The sequence below is a fragment of the Dromiciops gliroides genome, chromosome 2, assembly GCF_019393635.1.
Source record: "Dromiciops gliroides isolate mDroGli1 chromosome 2, mDroGli1.pri, whole genome shotgun sequence".
In the NCBI taxonomy this organism is placed as follows: domain Eukaryota; kingdom Metazoa; phylum Chordata; class Mammalia; order Microbiotheria; family Microbiotheriidae; genus Dromiciops; species Dromiciops gliroides.
In genome coordinates, this window is record NC_057862.1 from 681819341 (window position 1) to 681838271 (window position 18931).

The following is an 18931-nucleotide window of genomic DNA, read 5'->3' on the forward strand; positions in this document are numbered from 1 at the left end:
GAAGTGGTTGGATGAAGTAGACCTAGAACAGACAAGACTTCAATTGATCAGATATGAGGAGTCAGGGTGAGTGAGCAGTCAAGGATGACTCCAAGTTTGTCAGTCTGTGTCCCTGGGAGCAAGGTCATGTAATTGATAGGAGAGACATTCTGAAGAAAGGTAGGGACATGACAGATATAATGATCTGTCAAAGGAAATGGAGGACTGTACATTCCTCAAAGAGGAGAACAAAAGGGGGCCAGCATTAGGAAAGCCCAGAAGGGAAAGGTGGTCAAGTGTGAAATACTGGAACTATCCATAAAGCTGGTGCAAATATAGGACTAGAGCTCAGGAAAGAGGTCAAGGGGAGAGAGGCTTGCTTACTATTGACATAAGTAATACTATCAGTCAAGGGGGTACCTTAGCTCTTGGAGGCAAACATTGAAGAGTGGAGAGGGAGAAGATGAAAGTGTCAGCACTTACTGTCAAATTTGTTGTTCTTCAGTTGTATCCAACTCTTCATGACCCCATTTGGTGTTTTCTTGGCAAAAATACTGGCGTGGTTTGCCATCTCCTCCTCCAGCTCATTTAACAAATGAGGGAGCTGAGGCAAACAGGGTTAAGTGACTTGCTCAGGGTCACAGAGCTAGTAAATTTCTGAAGCCAGATTTGAACTCAGGTATTCCCAACTCTCCAGGCCTAGCACTCTATCTACTTCACTACCTAACTGCCTCTTCAGTCATATTATGAATCATTAACCCAAATAGCTGGAATTGTTTGTGTTTATGGAATATTAGGCTACTAGATACATTCATTTCTATACTTTATGTACCTAATCTCTTCCATGGATATATTTTTAACCAGCACCAAATTGTTTTGAAAATTGCTTTTTTATAGATTGTTGGAGGGTTTACCTCCATTACAAATAAATAATTTTTTATATCTTGGTTTTAGATATGTACTGTAGTTTCCTCTCAAACCCATCAGATTGATAAAGATGACAAAAAGGGGAAATTATAAATGTTGGAGGGACTGCGAGAAAACAGGCACAACGAGGCACTGTTGGTGGACCTGTGAATAGATACAACAGATACAACTATTCTGCACAAATATTTGCAATAATGCATGAGACATTACTCAATATCCTTTGACTTATACCTCAGCTGGGCCTATACCTTTGAATACATTTAAAGTAATAGGAAAAGGTCCTATATGAACCAAAAGTTGCCATCCACAGAAGTGGCAAAATTATCCATAGAATGTGGACAAAAGGACCTTCAAGAATAGCTTATTAACCCCATAATAGAGATTAACAAACTGAGGCCTACATAGGCAATATTATTTGCCTAAAGTTATGTAAAAATGTCTTGCAAAGTTAGGACTCAAACCCACATCCCCTAACCCTTAAACCAGTGCCCTCTTCCTTCACCCAGCAGCAAGCCTAGATCAAGAACTTGCCATTTTAATAAGTTTTGTTTTCTGGCTCTTTTCTAGGATTATCATTCATTCTTTCCATAAGAATAACAAAGTCCACTCACCATATTTTTAACGTATTTTTATTGTGGCACACAGGATGGGGGGGGGTGGTGATACAATGTGTCATTGCTTTCAGACTTGATTCAAACAATTCCCAAATCCCACTGTTTCTATTGGGTTAAAGTTCTTTTCTTTTAATATCACTTTGCTATTAACAGCACTCAGACCTCCAAACCAGCTTTCCAAGACCAAAAATGCAAAATGTTTAGTTTCTCTCCATAGAGATATCTTTGCAGAAGCCTGTAAAAAATGCATGTTTCAGGTTCAAAGCCACAGCATGACAGAAAATACATTTGCCTGCTAACAGTTTTAATTTCAAACATCTGATAGAAGTGAGTCTCAAAGGTGAGAGCACAGTGCAGTATATAAATGAAGGCAGATAAAATGCAGATATAAGCATTGGCTTCCTCCCCCCCCCCAAAGTGATATCAATTACAGAGTAACAAATATGGGAGGGGGGAAATCAGCAGATAAATCAGCTTTTGAAGACAGAAGCAGAAAAACATATAATCAGGAACTTCCGCTCTAACCCACAGCAGATTAAGATACCATACAAGCATCAAGATTCCATAGGATATGCTAGGCATGAACAGCTATGAATGTTTTATTTAACTGAAATTCTTAACCAATTGGAATCATCCTCTGAACCTCTTGATTTCCAAATTGAGATATGAGAAGTAATTGCCAAGGAACTCATGGAGGGCTGGAATTTGCCTCCCTTAGGCACTAATAGTTGTTTTTACAATTGGTATCAATTGTTTGTTGAGGTGTTTTAAAAGCTAAGAGATTTGTGGAATTTCAGGGCAGCAACAATGAGGCCAGGAACTAAGCTGAAGACCCAGAATCACCATGGGTTCAGGTTTGTAGGCAAGAAGTAGAGGGGGGTTTACCTTCTGATCTCCCTATCTTTAGTCATCTTGTTTTTCCATAAATAATAACGATCAGTTTTTATCATCTACTCCACCATAGCTGCATTTGGCCCAATTAAATTTTAAAAAAAGCTATTTACTCTGGGGCACGTTAAGATGTACTCTCTACTCATTTTGTATTGGTGACCTTTCACTGGTGTTCAATCTCATGTGCCCATTTGCTCAGTAGGGTCTATTTAAAAGTCTGTCTTCTCACAGATGTCACCATAAAACCCTTTCCCTGAGCTACAATGTATGACTTTGTACTGGGACCAGGACATTGGTATTGCTAGAGCAAACCCTAGGAGCTTCCACTCTTATTCTTTCTGTTAATTACTGATGATATTTGGAAGGATTGGGGAAATGTTATGAGGTGGAGAGAAGTAGGGTAAGGAGGAGGTAGAGGGTGGGGGAAATAGGCAAGATTCCTGAATGATAACTTAAGCTTTGAGTTCCTTAGAAAGCACCAACTGGGGATAAATGTATTATTTAAGAAAAGGGAAATTTTTTTTTTGGTACCATGAGATTCTGAGATCAGTAGCCTGGCTTCTCACTCATCAGCTGCACATCACTTGAATGCATATTTGAATCTTTCTTTAATTAACACACAATAGCCACAACAAGGGATGATAATGCTGTTCCAGGATGCCTTTATTTGCTAGTTATTGCACATAACTTAGGGTCATTGTTTTCTAACCACCAAAGGTTTCCAAAGATTAATTATGTTTTTCATCAAGTTTAACATTTATATCAATGAGTTTGTTTATTCATGTTTTTTTTCCATTGTAAATGTCTGAATCATCCGCACTGTCGTCAATCGAGAATTCATAAGCATGTACCATGCGCAGTCTGGCAGCAAGCCAGGGAAGCTATCAAGAAGCACACCAAATACTCTTGCATAGGGGAAGACATTTAGCACAACAATAACTTTCGATCTAAGTCATCTCAGATTAGTTGTTTGTTTGTAAATATGTGATTTCTTATTCTTTACAGCATTCAGTGCTCAACAGATTGTGTAGTGTTGGGATTGTTGACCTGATTTGGGGGAAACCTGAAATAGTCAAGGAAAAGAGAACTTAATCTTTCTTCTTCTGCTCTACAGCCTCTTCTCCAGCGGCATCTTCTTCCTTCTTCTCTTCCTCTTCCTCACCTTCCTCTCCAGCTTCACCGCCCTCTTCTTCCTCACCTTCCTTGTCTTCAGATTCATCCTTGGCACCTTTTAAAGGCACACGTGGTGGGGATTGGTGGGGGGAGAGACCAAAGTTAGAAGCAAATCATGTCAGACTCAACTAGGTTCTCTGCATTGCTCAGATGCCATTTGTTATGAAATAAAACCATCAGACTTCTTTTGGAATCATAAGTTCATAGAACTAAGATGGACTTCAGAGGTCAGCTAGGCCAAGCATCTAATTCAACAGATGATAAAACTAAGACCCAGAAAGCTTATGACTTTCCCAAGGTCACCCTAATACTAATTGTCAGAGATAGGACTTGAACTCACATCCTCTGCCCCCAGAGCTACTTCTGTACTCCACAAGGATAATCTATTTATTCTATCACATTGCTTACTTCATTCCCATTTTTTTTTTTTTGCGGGACAATGAGGGTTGAGTGACTTGCCCAGGGTCACACAGCTAGTAAGTTTCAAGTGTCTGAGCCTGGATTTGAACTCAGGTCCTCCTGAATCCAGGGCCGGTGCTCTATCCACTGAGCCATCTAGCTGCCCGATTCCCATTTTTCAAAAGCATACACAGTGAACAATTGAATGACTTCATAATTGGACACTGAAGGTCCACTGAAAAGCCACCAAATTTACTTCTGGGTAGCCAAAGTCAAACTGCTCGCAAGCACTAACTCCTACAGACTTTCCTTCTCTTTAGGCACCTGATCCCACATGCTAGTTTTTGGCACATAGAACAGTGCCTTATATTTTGCCAAGAACAGCATTAGCAGCAGGAAGGAAAGCCAATTTGAAGAAAAAGAAAACAGTAGAGAAGGTTCCATTTGAAAGTCCTCTTTTTAAAAGAAAAAATCTTTCCCTCTTCCATTTTCTTCTCAGAAAGGTCAAATTTCAACACTTATGAAAGGGCCAGTACTTAAATCATGTAAATGATCTTCCCTAATATTACTAATAACTGCGGAAAAGACATCAATAAAACCAGTTTGGCACAAAGTGCAAGAAAAGGATCAGGTTCAACATTTCCCTTTTTGTAAAATAAGGAGACAGGACTAGATTTCCTTGGATTTCCCCTCCCGCTACAAATACAATGGTCCCATGTTCTTCCAAGTTACATTCTGCCTATGACATTAGAAAACAGATTAATTAATGGTAGCTCATATTCATATCAGCATTCTATATGGAGCAAAGATCTCATTTGATATTTCCTAACAATTCTGGGATTAGGCCAGCCCAGGAAGGTCAACTGAATCATTAAGGTCAAACAACTAGAAAATAATGGAAGTAATACTTGAGCCTGGGTCTTCTGACTCGAATTCAGGGACCTTCTGACCCTGCCACATTTATACAGATAACCCTGGGAATTCACTTTCTAGTTTTCCTTCTAGTGAGTCTGATTTTTACCTTCTTCCTCTTCACCTCCTTCCTCTTCTTCTCCCTCCTCCTTCTCCTCTTCCTCAGCCTCCCCTTCTCCTTCAGAGGGGGGCTCATCTTTGGCTTCTTCTGCCTTGGTTGCCTCAATGGTCTCTTCCACCTCAATCTGTTCCTCTTGGACATGACTAGTGTAGTATGAGGGGAAGGCACGGGCAGACATCAAGTATGAGCTGCTCTGCAGACCACTGTAGGCAGAGCGCCCAAAGACCTGGGAGCTCTGGGAGTAGCCACTCGTTAGGCTTCCAACACTGGTGAAGCTCAGGCGGGTCTCTTCACCTTCCAATAATTTCCTGCAAAGGAAAAGTACGGCAGATGGTGGGGAAGAGAGACATGGGCTTAAAAATCAACAACAGCACGGTCTCTAAACACCCTAATTATTTGTTGTTTTAATAAAAGCAAAGGCTGAAAGATGAATGCAAATTCTAGCTAGAACTTTACAAACTAATAGTATCCAAAAGTCAGATTAGACTACATAAAATACCTACCCATCAAATTTTAAATATCATGGCATAATTCTTTAAAGTGTGTGCATATATATATATATATATGGAGAGAGAGAGAGAGAGACTTTAAATATAGACTGAAGAAAACCAAAGTCAAGTGTTACTGACTTTAAAAAAAAAGAGTAAAAGAGTAAAAGAAACCTCTGGAGTCATCTAATTCAACTCCCCTGCCCATTTTACAGATTAGGAAACAATATTAGAAACTTTTTTTCCATACATGGACCCTAAATTGCTCTCTGCAGTCTCCACCCTCAACCTCTCATTCTGACTTTGACCAAGGTCTTCCAGGCATATAAGTAGCAAAAGCAGGATTCAATGCTCGATTTTTCTACTATCAAAGATGGGAAGTTCTTAAGTAGAGAAGAATCTTCTTGGTCAAAGGGTGGCTAAAACCTTGCTACTCAGAGATTAAGGACCTCTCTTGAAAGTCTTCAAAAAAAAAAAACCCACTGAGCCTTGCAGCGATTATTTTTCTCTTCCCCTGCATAGGCATAGCAGGTTCTGAATTGTCTCCTATTTCTCCCTTCAAATCCAACACCTAAGAGCTTTGCACTTATTCTCTCTTGAAAAAGCAGTTGTTCTCCCTGAGTCAGGAAGCAGACATAAGAACCCCACTAAAATCACACTGAACTTGAAAAGTCCTAGCAGCTAGACCTGATTCTTTAGAGGAGAAACCATTTTTAATTATTTAAATTTATATAAGCAAGCTGTCTTATGGCAATTTTATATTCAAGCCACATTCTAAAAGTCACACCAGGATTGTTGACGTTTAAGGCATTTTGTGTGTGTGTGTGTGTGTGTGTGTGTGTGTGTGTGTGTGTGTGTGTGTGTGTGTGTGTGTGTGTGTGAAGAATCCAAATGTCTTTTCTTTAAGCAAAAGAGGTATCTTTGGGACTATAATGAAAACTCCAACTCCTGTTATTCCCTTGCTGAAGGCAGTCGGTCAAAAGACATTTATTAAGGGCTCACTATGTGTCAGGAGATCTGATTCTACCCATTAGAATTAAAAATAAACGTCAATATCCAGATTTAGATCGTGCCTCAGCCATCTATGCATTTCTGAGGAAAATGGGTCAGAACCTGAGACAGAGAGCATCTCTAGCCAAAAGGAAGCAACGGCATTAACGGTACTACCTGGGGATTTGACTGCCATCCAAAGCTTTCAAATGATCACAGTGTCGTAGACTTAGATCTGAAAGGAACTTTATAGGCTTTTGAATTCAACACACTCAGTTTACAGATGAGGGAACTGAGGCAAAAATTAGTTAAGTGACTTGCCCAAGATCACACAGCTAGGAAGAATTTAAAGCAAGGTCTGAATGCAGGTCTTCTTGACCTTAGAACAATGAGTCCTATTCCCAAAGAACCTGACCTAGAATCTAATTCCACCCCTACCCCAAGCTTAATAAGTGCTGCAGATGTTCCCCTCCCCCATTCATACCTGTAGGCTGCAATTTCAATATCCAAAGCCATCTTAACGTTGAGCAGATCTTGGTATTCTTTCAAATATCGAGCCATCTCGCTCTTGGTTGTTCTCAATTCATTTTCCAGTTTGTTAATTGTATCCTGTCAGGAATGAAAATAAAAACAGAACCTGGAACATAAACCTCCCTTTCTTCTCCAAGCATGTGGCTCTGAAAAAAGGAGGTAGGCATCCTAGCGTGTTTTCAGTGGCAGATTCCACATCACAGTCTGTCTACCTGTTGTTACATGGTCTGGGCTCCATTCACTCAGAAGAGGTTATATTCCCTCTAAGCGCCAGAACCTTCCTGAATTCCCCTATGCTGGCTCCCAGAGTGCACAGTCATGACTCACCTCCAGGGCTCCAAGGTTCTGACAGAGAGGCTGCCTCCCTGAACTGACCCCACACCTCTGGGCACTGGCTGAAAAAGCCTGCTTTTTGTTATAAGCAAAGCCCACTCTCCACTGGGGGAGGGGGCGGTCCCACAGTAGTAGCCCAGCGCTTTCTTCAACCTGTTTTTCCCTGTATCTGGGATGGAAGCCAACATAGCCACAGAAAGAGGAAGCCTGTTATTCAGTAAATCTTGGATTAGACTTAATGGTGACCAAGATAAGAGGCCAGGAGATATAATGACCATAAGGGGTTGCAACTCTTGGTATAGAGCCAGCTTATCTATTCTTCAGCAGCTGACAGGAAAAGGAGGAACAAGCCACTGCCCCTCCCCAGGCCTTTCTTCTCAGGCATTTTGCTGACTTAAAAAAAAATAAACTTATTAATCAGCATAGGGATAGGGACCTGTAGTTTCCTTTGGTATAGGGAATTCAGGTGAGAAAAGTACTACTATGACTGCAGAGCAGCATCCTCTCTGGCATAAAAGAACCTGGGACACTAAGAGGTGAAGTCACTTTCCCAGGGTCTAACAGCCCATAGGAAGCAGACGCAAGACCCAACCCAGATCTTCCTGGTTTGGAGGGCAACCCCCAAGGCCACTGAGACAGGCTTCCTCTGTTATATAAATGCCAGTTCTTATCGATGACAACACTAATAATCAAAATCAGCTTAATAAATCTCTAAAATGAGAGTTTTAGGTAAATGATCTCCAAAATCCGCCCGTTTTAATGTTCTGTACAGACTTAATAAAGGCATTCAGAACATCATCCTGTCTTCCTCTGTGGTCATACATCACTATGGTCTTCTGACAACGCTGCCTTCCTTCTACGGAAAGGCACGTGTGTTATTGTTACCATCGCTAACTTGAACGAGTTATCTTAAGAGCCTGCATGGGAGGGGCTCGGGGATGGGGAGTTAGGGGTGGGACGTGTGGAGGGGAGGAGGAGGAGCTAGGGAGATAAATTCATAACTACTGCCACCTACTGGGGGAAGAGGAGTATTCGACACATTTACTAATGGGGCAAAGAGGAATAGTCCAACTCAGCGTGTAGGAGGCAGGCCCTCCCTCCACTTCTCAAGCTCCCCTCCCCCAACACTTAGAGCTAAGGTGGGTTGGGCCAGAAGAAAAAAAATGTTCGGTGCCCTAGTTGCACACAGCGACCCCTACCTCCATCCACCCATCTCTAAGGAGACTCTATGTGACCCCACCCCAAAGCTCTAACACCTGCAGTCCCGAGGTTTTCTCCCTCATGCCCCCGACTCGATCTGATACTGGCTCTAAAGGGGTATCCTGGAAAGCCTTGGGAACGTAACCTGGATAGCCTGAGAGCTAGACCAGACAATGCCGGCTGATTATGTCGTCCCCTTGGGGAAATCGCACCGCTGCCCGTGCCTCAGTTTCCCCATATATCGTAAATGAGACAGCACGATGAAATGACCACCGAGTCGCCCAAGCCTCATTTTCCGCACCCCTGCAGAGCCCCGCCCCCTGCCAGACCTGCCAAACTGAACTCCTCCACTCCGCGCGCGGGAGCAGCCGGTCCCGTCCGGGCTCTTCCCGGCTGGCTTCAGCCCGCCCCCGCAGTCCCCTGAGTGCCCTGGGCCGGGCCGGGCCGGGCTTACCTGAAGGGCGTTGATGTCGGCGTTCTGCTTGTCCTCCAGCTCCTGCAGCTGCTTCTCGAGGGCCTCATTCATGCCGCGGCACGCCTCGATCTCCAGGGTCTTGGCCTTGAGCAGGCGGCGGCTCTCGGACACTTCATCCTTGGCGGCGCGAACGGCATCGGTGTTCTTGGCGGCGCTCTCGGTGAGCACGGTGAAGCGGCTCTTGAACCACTCCTCGGCGTTCTGCATGTTCTTGGCCGCCAGCTTCTCGTACTGCGAGCGGATGTCCTTGAGCGCAGCGGACAGGTCGGGCTTGGCGGACACGTCCATCTCCACGGAGATCTGAGCGTACTGGATCTGCGCCTGCAGCTCGGCGATCTCTTCCTCGTGCACCTTCTTGAGGAAGGCGATCTCGTCGAGCAGGCTGTCGATGCGCTTCTCGAGCTCGGCGCGGGCCAGGGCCGCCTCGTCGGCGCCCTTGCGCGCTTCTATCAGGCGCCCCTCGGCGTCCTCGCGGCTCAGCACCTCCTCCTCGTAGCGCGCCTGCAGCGCGCGCAGGGTCTCCTCCAGGCCATCGCGCTCGCCCTGCAGCGCCTGCTTCTCGGCGCTCGCGTCCTCGACGGCGAGCCGCAGGTCACGGATCTCCTGCTCATAGAGCGCGCGGAAGCGCGACGGCTCGGCGTGCTTCTGCCGCAGCACCAGCAGCTCGGCCTCCAGCACCTTGTTCTGCTGCTCTAGTTCGTGCACGCGCTCAATGAAGCTGGCGAAGCGGTCGTTGAGGTCCTGCAGCTGAGCCTTCTCCTGCGTGCGGATGGACTTGAGGTCGTTGCTGATGGCGGCCACCTGGCTCAGATCCAGGCTCTCCAGGCTGTGCAGTAGCGACGCGGAGCTGGAAGAGTAGCTGCGGCGGACGGAGAGCGCCGCTGACGAGCCGGGAGCCGAGTAGCTCGAGTAGGCCGAGCGCGCCGTGCCGCTGTAGCCGCTGCGCACCGAAGAGATGTGCACTCGCGGGCTCTCGGCGGTGCTGGCATAGCGCCGCTTGTACGCCGTGGCGTAGTAGGGCTCGTAGCCGAAGGAGCTCATGCTGCCGGGGATGGGGTCGGTGGGCCTGCAGCCCCGCCGGCCGCTCGCCTCTGCCTGCCGGGCGAGACCGAGGAAACTAGAGATGGGGAGGAGGAGAGAGGAGGGGAGGAGGACGGGTGGCTGTGTGCGGCTCGCCGCTGGCCGCCCGCCCCCTTTTATACCCGAGCCTAGGCTGACGCAGCCTCAGAGCCCTCCCTTGCCTGGCTGCGGGGGGCGGCGGCCAGCGCCTTGCGGCAGCCGAAGAAAAACGTTGCGCAACTCTGGAGGGCGGGGGGAAGAGCAGGAGCAGGAGGAGAGACTGACAGTGGAGGAAAGAGAAAAAGGGGAGCGGCTCTCAGGCCGGGAGGGGAGACTGGGAGCTCGCTGCCCCACCCAGCCCCCCACCTGCATCTCCCCTAGGCTCCTCGCCTCTCCGCCAACCTGCAGCGCTTTGACTGGGCGTTCTCCCACCCCTCCATTTCTTCTCCCCTGCTTTCCTTTCTTTCTCCTCACTAGGGCACACCACTGTGCCATCTCCCCTTTCCCATCTTCTAAGTTCTCTCCTGCTCCCCTTTCCTCCTCCCAGCCGTAGAACTCTTGCCTTTAGCCCACCTGGTGTCTCCCTCGGGGACCCTAAAGGCTTCAGCCTCTTTTGTCTCCCACCCACCTAGCCAGCTTCCACTAAAACCCACTGTTGCGTTAGCTCTTGAGCTGAAGTATTCTATATGCATTACCTCGGGATGTGGAAGAATGAGATGCAGAACTAGGGGTTCAGGGAAGCGACCGTGGATAGATTTCAGGGAGTCCATGAACTTGCAACCCGTTACATCTTTATTTCATTTATTTATTTCATTATAACTAGTTTCCTTTGTAACGATTGCAGTTTATTTTATGAATTTAAAAACATTCTGAGAAGGGTCCGTAGGCATCATCAGACTGCCGAAGTGGTCCAGAACACAAAAAAGGGAGGGGAGAAAAGAATCCCATTCCCCACCAGCAGCCATAGACTTTTTTCTTCCCAAGGTATTAGCAATTTTCCGATGTCCTCTTACTCTTTGGTGTCCCTGCCTCTCTGCACAGATCGACCCCGGTAAAGTTGCTTCCTGGAATGAAGGCACTTTTAATTTTTTTTTTTTCTCAGCTCCGAATCCAATTTTGCTTTAAACTTGGACCCGTTTGGATTTTTTTTTTAATTGTCCCTTAGTGCATATGGTTTCAAGGCTACTGAGTAAGCCAGTCATTAAACATTTGTTAAAGGCCTACTATGTGACAGGCACTCTGTTAGGTGCTCAGAGCAAGTGGTGGAGAGAGGGGAACCAGGGAAAAGTGACTTGAATTTGCTTTAAACCTCAGAGAGCAGCACGCTAATGCGGAGAGGGTGCCGACTGTCATTGCTGCTTGTCCCAGCTGCATTAGCCGCTGTGAAAAGCTCCTAGTGACTAAATCTTGAAGTATTTCAGCGCTTTTCCTTTCATATTTTTTTTTCCCTCCAGGCAGTTCAGCTCACCAGATTTAGAGCAGTCAGGCCGATTCTGCATCCTGTCAGAGATCCTAGGTTCCAAACCTAGCTCTGAAATTTATTGCCTGCGTGACCCTAGACAACTCACTCAATGTACCGAGTCCTCAGTTTCCTCTTCTGAAAAGTGAGAGTCTCTTTTCAGACGGAGATCTGTGATACTAGGAGATAACTTCCTACTCCCGCATCCTACAATTACAGGAAAATCAATGGTTAATCCTCCGGGTTCAATACAGTGCCTTATTATTCGTCTGCAGGCTGAAAATAGCGAGCTAGTTTTCCTCCTCGCCTGGTATGAATGATAAAACAGGTAACAGTTGCTGGGGAAAAGAGTCAGTGAAGGCACAATAGATTTCTCCCCCCACACTTTTTATGAGGCATTTTTATCTACTCAGGGAGCTTCCCTCTGCAATCCAGCCCTAATGAACTTCCAGAACTAAGAATATACCTGGAGCAGAGTTTTCATGGCACCAAGGAGAAAAGAAAACCCTTTTTAAAAAATTATTACAAAAATTGTTCAGAATTCCAGAGTACCATGGATCTTTCTAGTCTGGTGACTCTGGGGTTTCTTAGCCCATAGAATAATGCTCTGAAATCCAACTCTAGTTGCAGGGTGACTTTATTTGTGAGTACAATTAAGAAAAGGTGAGGAGAGGCAACTTGGCATGATGCACAGAAATCCTGTCTTGGAATCAGAAAGATGTGAAGATATTGTTCAGTTGTGTCCAACTCTTCATGACCCCACTTGGGGTTTTCTTGGCAGAAATGCTGGAGTGGTTTGCCATTCCTTCTCCATCTCATTTTACAGATGGAACAACTGAGGCAAACAAGGTGAAATGATTTACCCAGTGTCACACATCTAATTAGTGTCTCTGGCCAGAGTTCAGCTCAGGGGTATGACTTCCTGACTTAAGGCTTGGCACTCTAGCCACTGTGCCACCTAGCTGCACTTGGAGTCAGGAAAACCCAAGTTCAAATCCTGCCTCTGACTAGCTCTATGGTGACTGACAAATTGAGAAACTTCTCAATACCCCCTGCAAATTTCTAAGATCACAATTTATGAGAGAAAGTTGGCAATCTGCATGAGTGAACTGAGTCATTACAGTGGGAGTTCTAATGGACTCAATTATGGAACAAAAACAATTCTGAAATATGAGAGAAAAAAAGATGGATGTGCTTAAATAGCCGAAGGACTATCATGGGGAAGGGAGGACAGACTATTTTTCTGTAGGTTCAAAGAATGAATTTTTCTCAAAAAGTAGAAGTTATATGAAGGCAGATTTCACTTCTCCCTAAGAAAGAACTCTAAGAAGTAAGGTTATTCATTGTTGTAGGAGGTAGTCTCAAGAGGTAATATGTTCGGGGCAGCTAGGTGGCACAGTGGATAGAGCACCGGCCCTGGAGTCAGAAGGACCTGAGTTCAAATCTGGCCTCAGACACTTAACACTAACTAGCTGTGTGACCCTAGGCAAGTCACTTAACCCCAATTGCCTCACCAAAACAAACAAACAAAAAAGAGGTAATATGTTCAAAATCACTGATGAAGGAAGCTATACTACAAAGAGCATTTGTATTAAGTGACAGGTGGACCTTGATGACTTCTGGCTTCTCCAACTCCAAGAACCTAGAGTTCTATGGTTCTGATCCTCTTTTATGAATAAGTAATAACAACAATGAAGTAGGCAACAAGGACCAAAGACTCATCTCCTCTTGTCTGGGTTCTGCAATAACTGGTCCAGCCTGTGTTCTTCTGGACTTCTTCATTGTGCTCTGGTGCTGGATATTTCCCCAATCTTTTTAGCTTTCTTTTATGTGTTGTCTTCCCTATTAGAATGTAAATGTCTTGAAGGCAGGGACTCTTTCCTTTTGCTTATATTTGCATCCCCATCACATCATTTTTATTAAATGCTATCAACCCACACACAGCCTCTCTCCTCTCCAATCCATCCCCACAGTTACTAAATCACAGTATTCTAAAAATGCAGATCTGACTATATCACTCCCCTAGTCAAGAAGACTCAGTGGCTCCCTATTATCCTTGGTGATAAAATGAGAGCTCCTGCATTTGGCATTTGAAACCCTTCACCATCTGCCTCCTGCCTATCTTTCCAGGATGATTACTCATTACTCCTCCCACCCCACCCCACCCCCACAGGCGCTGAATTTCAATCAAACGTGTCTACTTGCTGATCCTGATCCATGACATTCCATTTGCCTCAATACTTCCCTAAGGTTTCCTTCCCCCTCTGCCCCAGAAAGCTTATTTCTTCACCTCCTACTCTCAGAACCCCCAACTCCTTTTAAGACCCAACTGAAGCAGCACCTCCTATAAGAAATCTTTCCCATTTCCTCCTGCTGCTTCCACTCTCCAGAAATTTTGTTTTGTTTAATTGATAGACAGTTTGCATACACCTAGCCATATGGTTTAATCCCTGGAAAATAAAACATAAGAGGACAGTGAGTGTTTTTGGTTTTGTACCATGTCTTGCATGTAGTAAGTACTTAATAAATGCTTGTTTAATTGAATCTAATCAGGTGACTTTCAGGGATAGAGTACTAGACTCGAAGTCAGGAGAAAATTGGGTTAGATGCTTGCCTCTCGATGGACAATGGGTAAGTCACTCAACAGTTCTGAGCCTCAGTTCTCCCCACTGGTCAAGAAGCGGTAGCAGTACTTACCTCCCAGTTACTAATGAGTTATGGTATAGCAAGAGCTTTGCAAACTTTATAGAGCTATGGAAATGTCAGTTATTACTATTACAATAGGATGAGAGGAGGGCAGATTCCGGGGGGAGGGGGGGGGGTTAAGGGAGGCGGGAGGCGGGTAGCTGGAGCCCAGCAACTATGTTCTGATTGGCTAGTCTCTTTACTGTTCTCAGCCAGTCAGAGGACCGGGCTATGTAATCTAAACCAGGCCTGAGAGCTAGCCTTGGTCCTAAGAAAGGAAGGTTTAGCAGGCTGTTACAGCAGGGTGTGGCTATGCACTCTCGAACATATTAATAATACCTGTTGTTGTTTTTTAAACGACAATTTAAGAGTTGCAAAGCACTTTATCTGCATTTGGTGGGATGGGGCAATGTTAAATCGGGTATGCTCGAATATAATTAAAAAGAAACGGAAACTCCGCTTATACTAGGCTTAATTCACTTTGTGCATATAGAGAAAACTCACTTGCTATGGGCCCCACCCCTCCCAGCAGTTTCAGGTTCCCCCTTCCAAGACTTGTGTCTATTGGGACCTTTGCCAAGGAGGCTGCACACAGCAGAGGAAACCTCCCTAGAAGAGACTGAGTGAGATAAATAAGAAGTAGAAGAGAGGTGACGAGGAAAGTAGCCCAGCAGTGAATGAGCTATGATCCTTTCGTCATGCATAGCCCAGCACGACAGAGGGTGTGTGTGTGTGGCGGGGGAGGGGGCGGCGGGGTTTCATGAACCAGGGTGTGTATAATTGTGAGGCTATGTCCTTGAGTGGTGTAGGGGCTCGGGACTACCTCTAGAGGAAGTAGGTAAATCCCAGGGTGTATTCCTTTCTATTTATGTCCCCACGCACATGCTTTTGTTGTTCAGTTGTTTCGACCATGTCGAACTCGTCATGACCTGATATTTTTATGTGGGTAAATCATAGGATCATACAATCCTCGATCTAAACCTGGAAAGAACTGCAGAGAAATCTAGCCCAACTCTCCTTTTAAAATGAATAAACTGAGACCCAGGAATATTAAGTGACTTGTCCAAGGTCACAGAAAAGATAAGAATCACAAGCAGCTTTAACTTCTATGTCAGTCTTGAAAGTGTTTAACAAAAAAAGGATGGAGGGCCAGGCTGTATAAGGGATAAAGCCCCAGACCTTTTCATTAGCAAGAGGGAGAAAAAATGGTGTGGTGGACTGAATCCATTGGTATATAAATGCTTCAGATACTTTTTAATGCAGAAAAAAGGGGGGGGAAGCAATTACTCAAAGTGATTAAAAAATAGTACCAGATGGCAGTCACCTCCTTCCCCCACATGATGCCTTCCTGATTCACTGGCCAACAAAAGCAAGTCTGACCTGACAACTTTAGCACTGTGCCTACACCCCCTCCCATGCCAATTATTTGCCAGTTATTTATTGGTTCTAGAAACTAGATTTTGTTTTTGCCCAGAGAAGAGGAGATTCAGGAAATACTTGGTTGTCTTTGAAGTTATATTTAAAGGATTGTTGTCAAAGATGAATTAGACCTGTTCCATTTGGCTGCAAAGGACAGAACTAGAAGCAGTATGTGGAAGTGGCAAAGAGCCAAATTTATACTTGAGGGGAGGAAAAACTTCAAAAGTGGAATGTGCTGCCTTGGAAGGTGGTGGGTTCTTCGTCCTTGGAGATCATCAAGTAAAGGTTAGATAGCCACTTGGCTGTTATATTATGCTAGGAGCTTCATTTTGTGTATGGGTTGAATTAATGGCCACAGTGGTCCCTTGCAAAGTCTATGATTCTGTGATAACAGGCAACAATAACTACTCAGCATTATTGAGGGAAAAGCACTTTGTAAACTTTTAAAGTGGCTTTCAAATCAGACCTAGTATAAATGATTGATCCACAGCAAAATTAAAACTCTAAGTAGAGCTTAACAAGATAATGAGATGATTTCACTTTTGGATGCTGTGTCAATTCCTTTGTACCTGGAACTTTTCCTTTTAAATCTAAAGTCAGACTGGGAAAGGAAGGAAACAAACATTCATTAAACGTGTTCCATGGCAAGCCCTGTGCTAACAAAAGAGAAAACCACAGATCTAAAGTTAACTATTTTAAAAAATGCTTTATGCACAATGAAAATGACTACTTTGGAACGTGTGAAAATAGATTTTTTTTGAAGAACAGAACTTTTAAATTGCTATTGCTAATTGGAAGTAAAATGGGAAGTAAAAAAAAAGGATTAAAAACTGAGAAAAATAAAACCTTCTCAGCACCCAATTAACACATAATTACTTGGTCTTGTCATCCTGTGACTTCCTTGGAAGTACATAAATGAAGTCAATAGAATTGTTAATTTCCCCAGGACCACTACTACATAATTTTTCTGTTTCTGCTGGTTGTCCTTTGTACTCAAATGGGAAGAAAATGACATGACCAAGTCAGGGTCAGCATACAGATCCTCAAACTGTGACTTTTCAGACCAATATGAGCTCAAAAGCTTTAGCACAGGTAAGGCACAAATAGTCCATATGCTTGTACTAAGCAGAAGTTAGACTGGAGAAGAGCTTAGATTTAGAAGTGAAAGGGACTTAGAGGGTTATTTATTCCACCAACCCATTTTGTGGATGAGAAAATTGATGATCAGGGAAAGAATAGAATTTATTGAAGGTCATATGGCTAGTAAATAGCAGAACTAGGACCTGCAGCAAAGTTCTCTGCTTTTAATCTGGAGGTCTTTCCACCAGAACACAGGTTGCTGTCTATATTTTAAAACGTTTGTTTATCCCGTGTGGTTTTACATAACCTTTATCTCCAAAGGGAGCTTTCTGCTTTCTTTACCCAGTGCCTTTAAATTGAATTTTCCTCTCACTTTTTCTAATGCTATGCCAGTAATGTACATATAGAGTATATGGGTTATGCCTAGATACACTCTAATTATATAAAATTATATTTGGGGTCAAATTTTTATATTTATAAGTAAATTTGGTTCTTTTTTTTTGGTGGGGCAATAAGGGTTAAGTGACTTGCCTAGGGTCACACAGCTAGTAAGTGTCAAGTATATGAGGCTGGATTTGAACTCAGGTCCTTCTGAATCCAGGTCCGTGGGTTTATCCACTGAGCCATCCAGCTGCCCCCAATTTAGTCCTTTTTAAAGACAAGTTTAAAGTATATAAGGAATCTCATTTTAAAAAATGACTTAGGAAACAGAACAAGGAGAGATAATTTATGAATCATTGGACTACCTGAAATCTATGACCAAAAAAGGACACTAGACATTGTATTTCAGGAAGCTGTAGAAGGAAACTACCTAGATCTCTTGGAATCAAAAGGCAAAATAGAAAGAATCCACTGGTTACCTCATGAAAGGAACTTCAAAATAAAAGCCTCCAAGTACACTGCAGTCGACATATAGAACTTCAAAATCAAATTATTAAAAAAAACCACAATTAACCAGAAAGAAAGTATTCAACTACCAGATAACTACACTAAGGATCATACAAGGTTTAGAAGCCATCACTATAAAGGAGATGAGAGTTTGGAATGCAATATTCCAGAAGGCAAGAGGTACAAGCTTACAATCAAAAATAATTTACCCAGAAAAGCTGAGTATAATTCTACAGGGGAAAATAGGCCTTTAATGAGTTAAAGAACTTGCCAGGAATGCCTAATAAAAAGAATGAGCTGTGTAGAAATTTTGAAATAAAAACAAAGGGGTAAATAGATGCAAAAAAGATAAATATGAGTGAGCAAATATGAGGAACTATATAAGGGTGAACTGTTTGTTCTCTAATATGGGGAGATATGTCCCCTCATAATGGTATCATCAGCTGTTATAAATTCACAGGTCCTGAGAATTTTTTAAAATATTTTTGTCATCACCCAGGAACTCTGTGAACACAATTACCAAACACTCTTCACACAAATCAAATCAGATCTAAATAATTGGAAAGATATCAATTGCTTATGGATAGGCAGAGCTAATATAGTAAAAATGACAATACTACCTAAATTAACTTACTTATTCAGTGCCATACCAATCAGACTACCTAAAATAATTTTATAGAGCTAGAAAAAATAATAACAAAATTCATCCGGAAAAACAAAAAAATCAAGAATATCCAGGGAAATAATGAAAACAAATTCACAGGAAGGTGGGTTAGTGGTACCAAACCTGGAGCTTTACTATAAAGCGGCAGTCATCAAAACTATCTCGTACTGGCTAAGTCATAGAGTGGAGGATCAATGGAATAGGCTAGGCACAAGAAACACAGTAGTAAATGACACTAGTAATGTAGTGTTTGATAAACCCAAAGACTACAGCTTCTGGGATAGGAACTCAGTATTTGACAAAAACTGCTGGGAAAACTGGAAGATAGTATAGCAGAAATTAGGCATAGACCAACATCTTACACCTTATACTAAAATAAGGTCAAAATGGATACATGATTAAGACATAAGAGGTGATACCATAGGTAAATTAGGAGAGAAAGGAATAGTCTACCTTTCAGATCTTTGGAAAGGAAAACAGTTTATGACCAAACAAGAGATAGAGAATATTATAAAATACAAAATGGATGATTTTGATTACATTAAATTAAATTTTTTTGTACAAACAGAAGCAATGCATCAAAAATTAGAAGGGAGGCAGAAAGCTGGGAAATAATTTTTATGGCCAGTACTTCTGAAAAAGGG

At 43.4% G+C, this 18931-nt stretch overlaps 1 protein-coding gene across 1 annotated transcript; it reads right to left on the reverse strand.

The window, feature by feature from the left end:
• Positions 1 to 1519: 1519 nt before the first annotated feature.
• Positions 1520 to 10219, reverse strand: NEFL (neurofilament light chain). The gene is made up of 4 exons (XM_043985029.1): positions 9013 to 10219; positions 6979 to 7103; positions 5005 to 5324; positions 1520 to 3639 (listed from the first exon to the last, which is right to left on the reverse strand). Exons 1-4 carry the CDS (start codon positions 10072 to 10074, stop codon positions 3500 to 3502), a joined length of 1647 nt encoding a protein of 548 aa, XP_043840964.1. The 5' UTR covers positions 10075 to 10219; the 3' UTR covers positions 1520 to 3499.
• Between the last annotated feature and the right edge of the window lie 8712 nt (positions 10220 to 18931).

Bases quoted from the DNA above. Each gene is read 5' to 3' on its own strand.
- NEFL (XM_043985029.1), bottom strand. From the start codon at position 10,074: ATGAGCTCCTTCGGCTACGAGCCCTACTACGCCACGGCGTACAAGCGG. The intron at 5,325-6,978 runs GTATGAATGGGG...TTTCCTTTGCAG, and splicing joins ATTGAAATTGCAGCCTACAG to GAAATTATTGGAAGGTGAAG. The intron at 3,640-5,004 runs GTAAAAATCAGA...TGCCTTTAAAAG, and splicing joins AGGAGGTGAAGAGGAAGAAG to GTGCCAAGGATGAATCTGAA.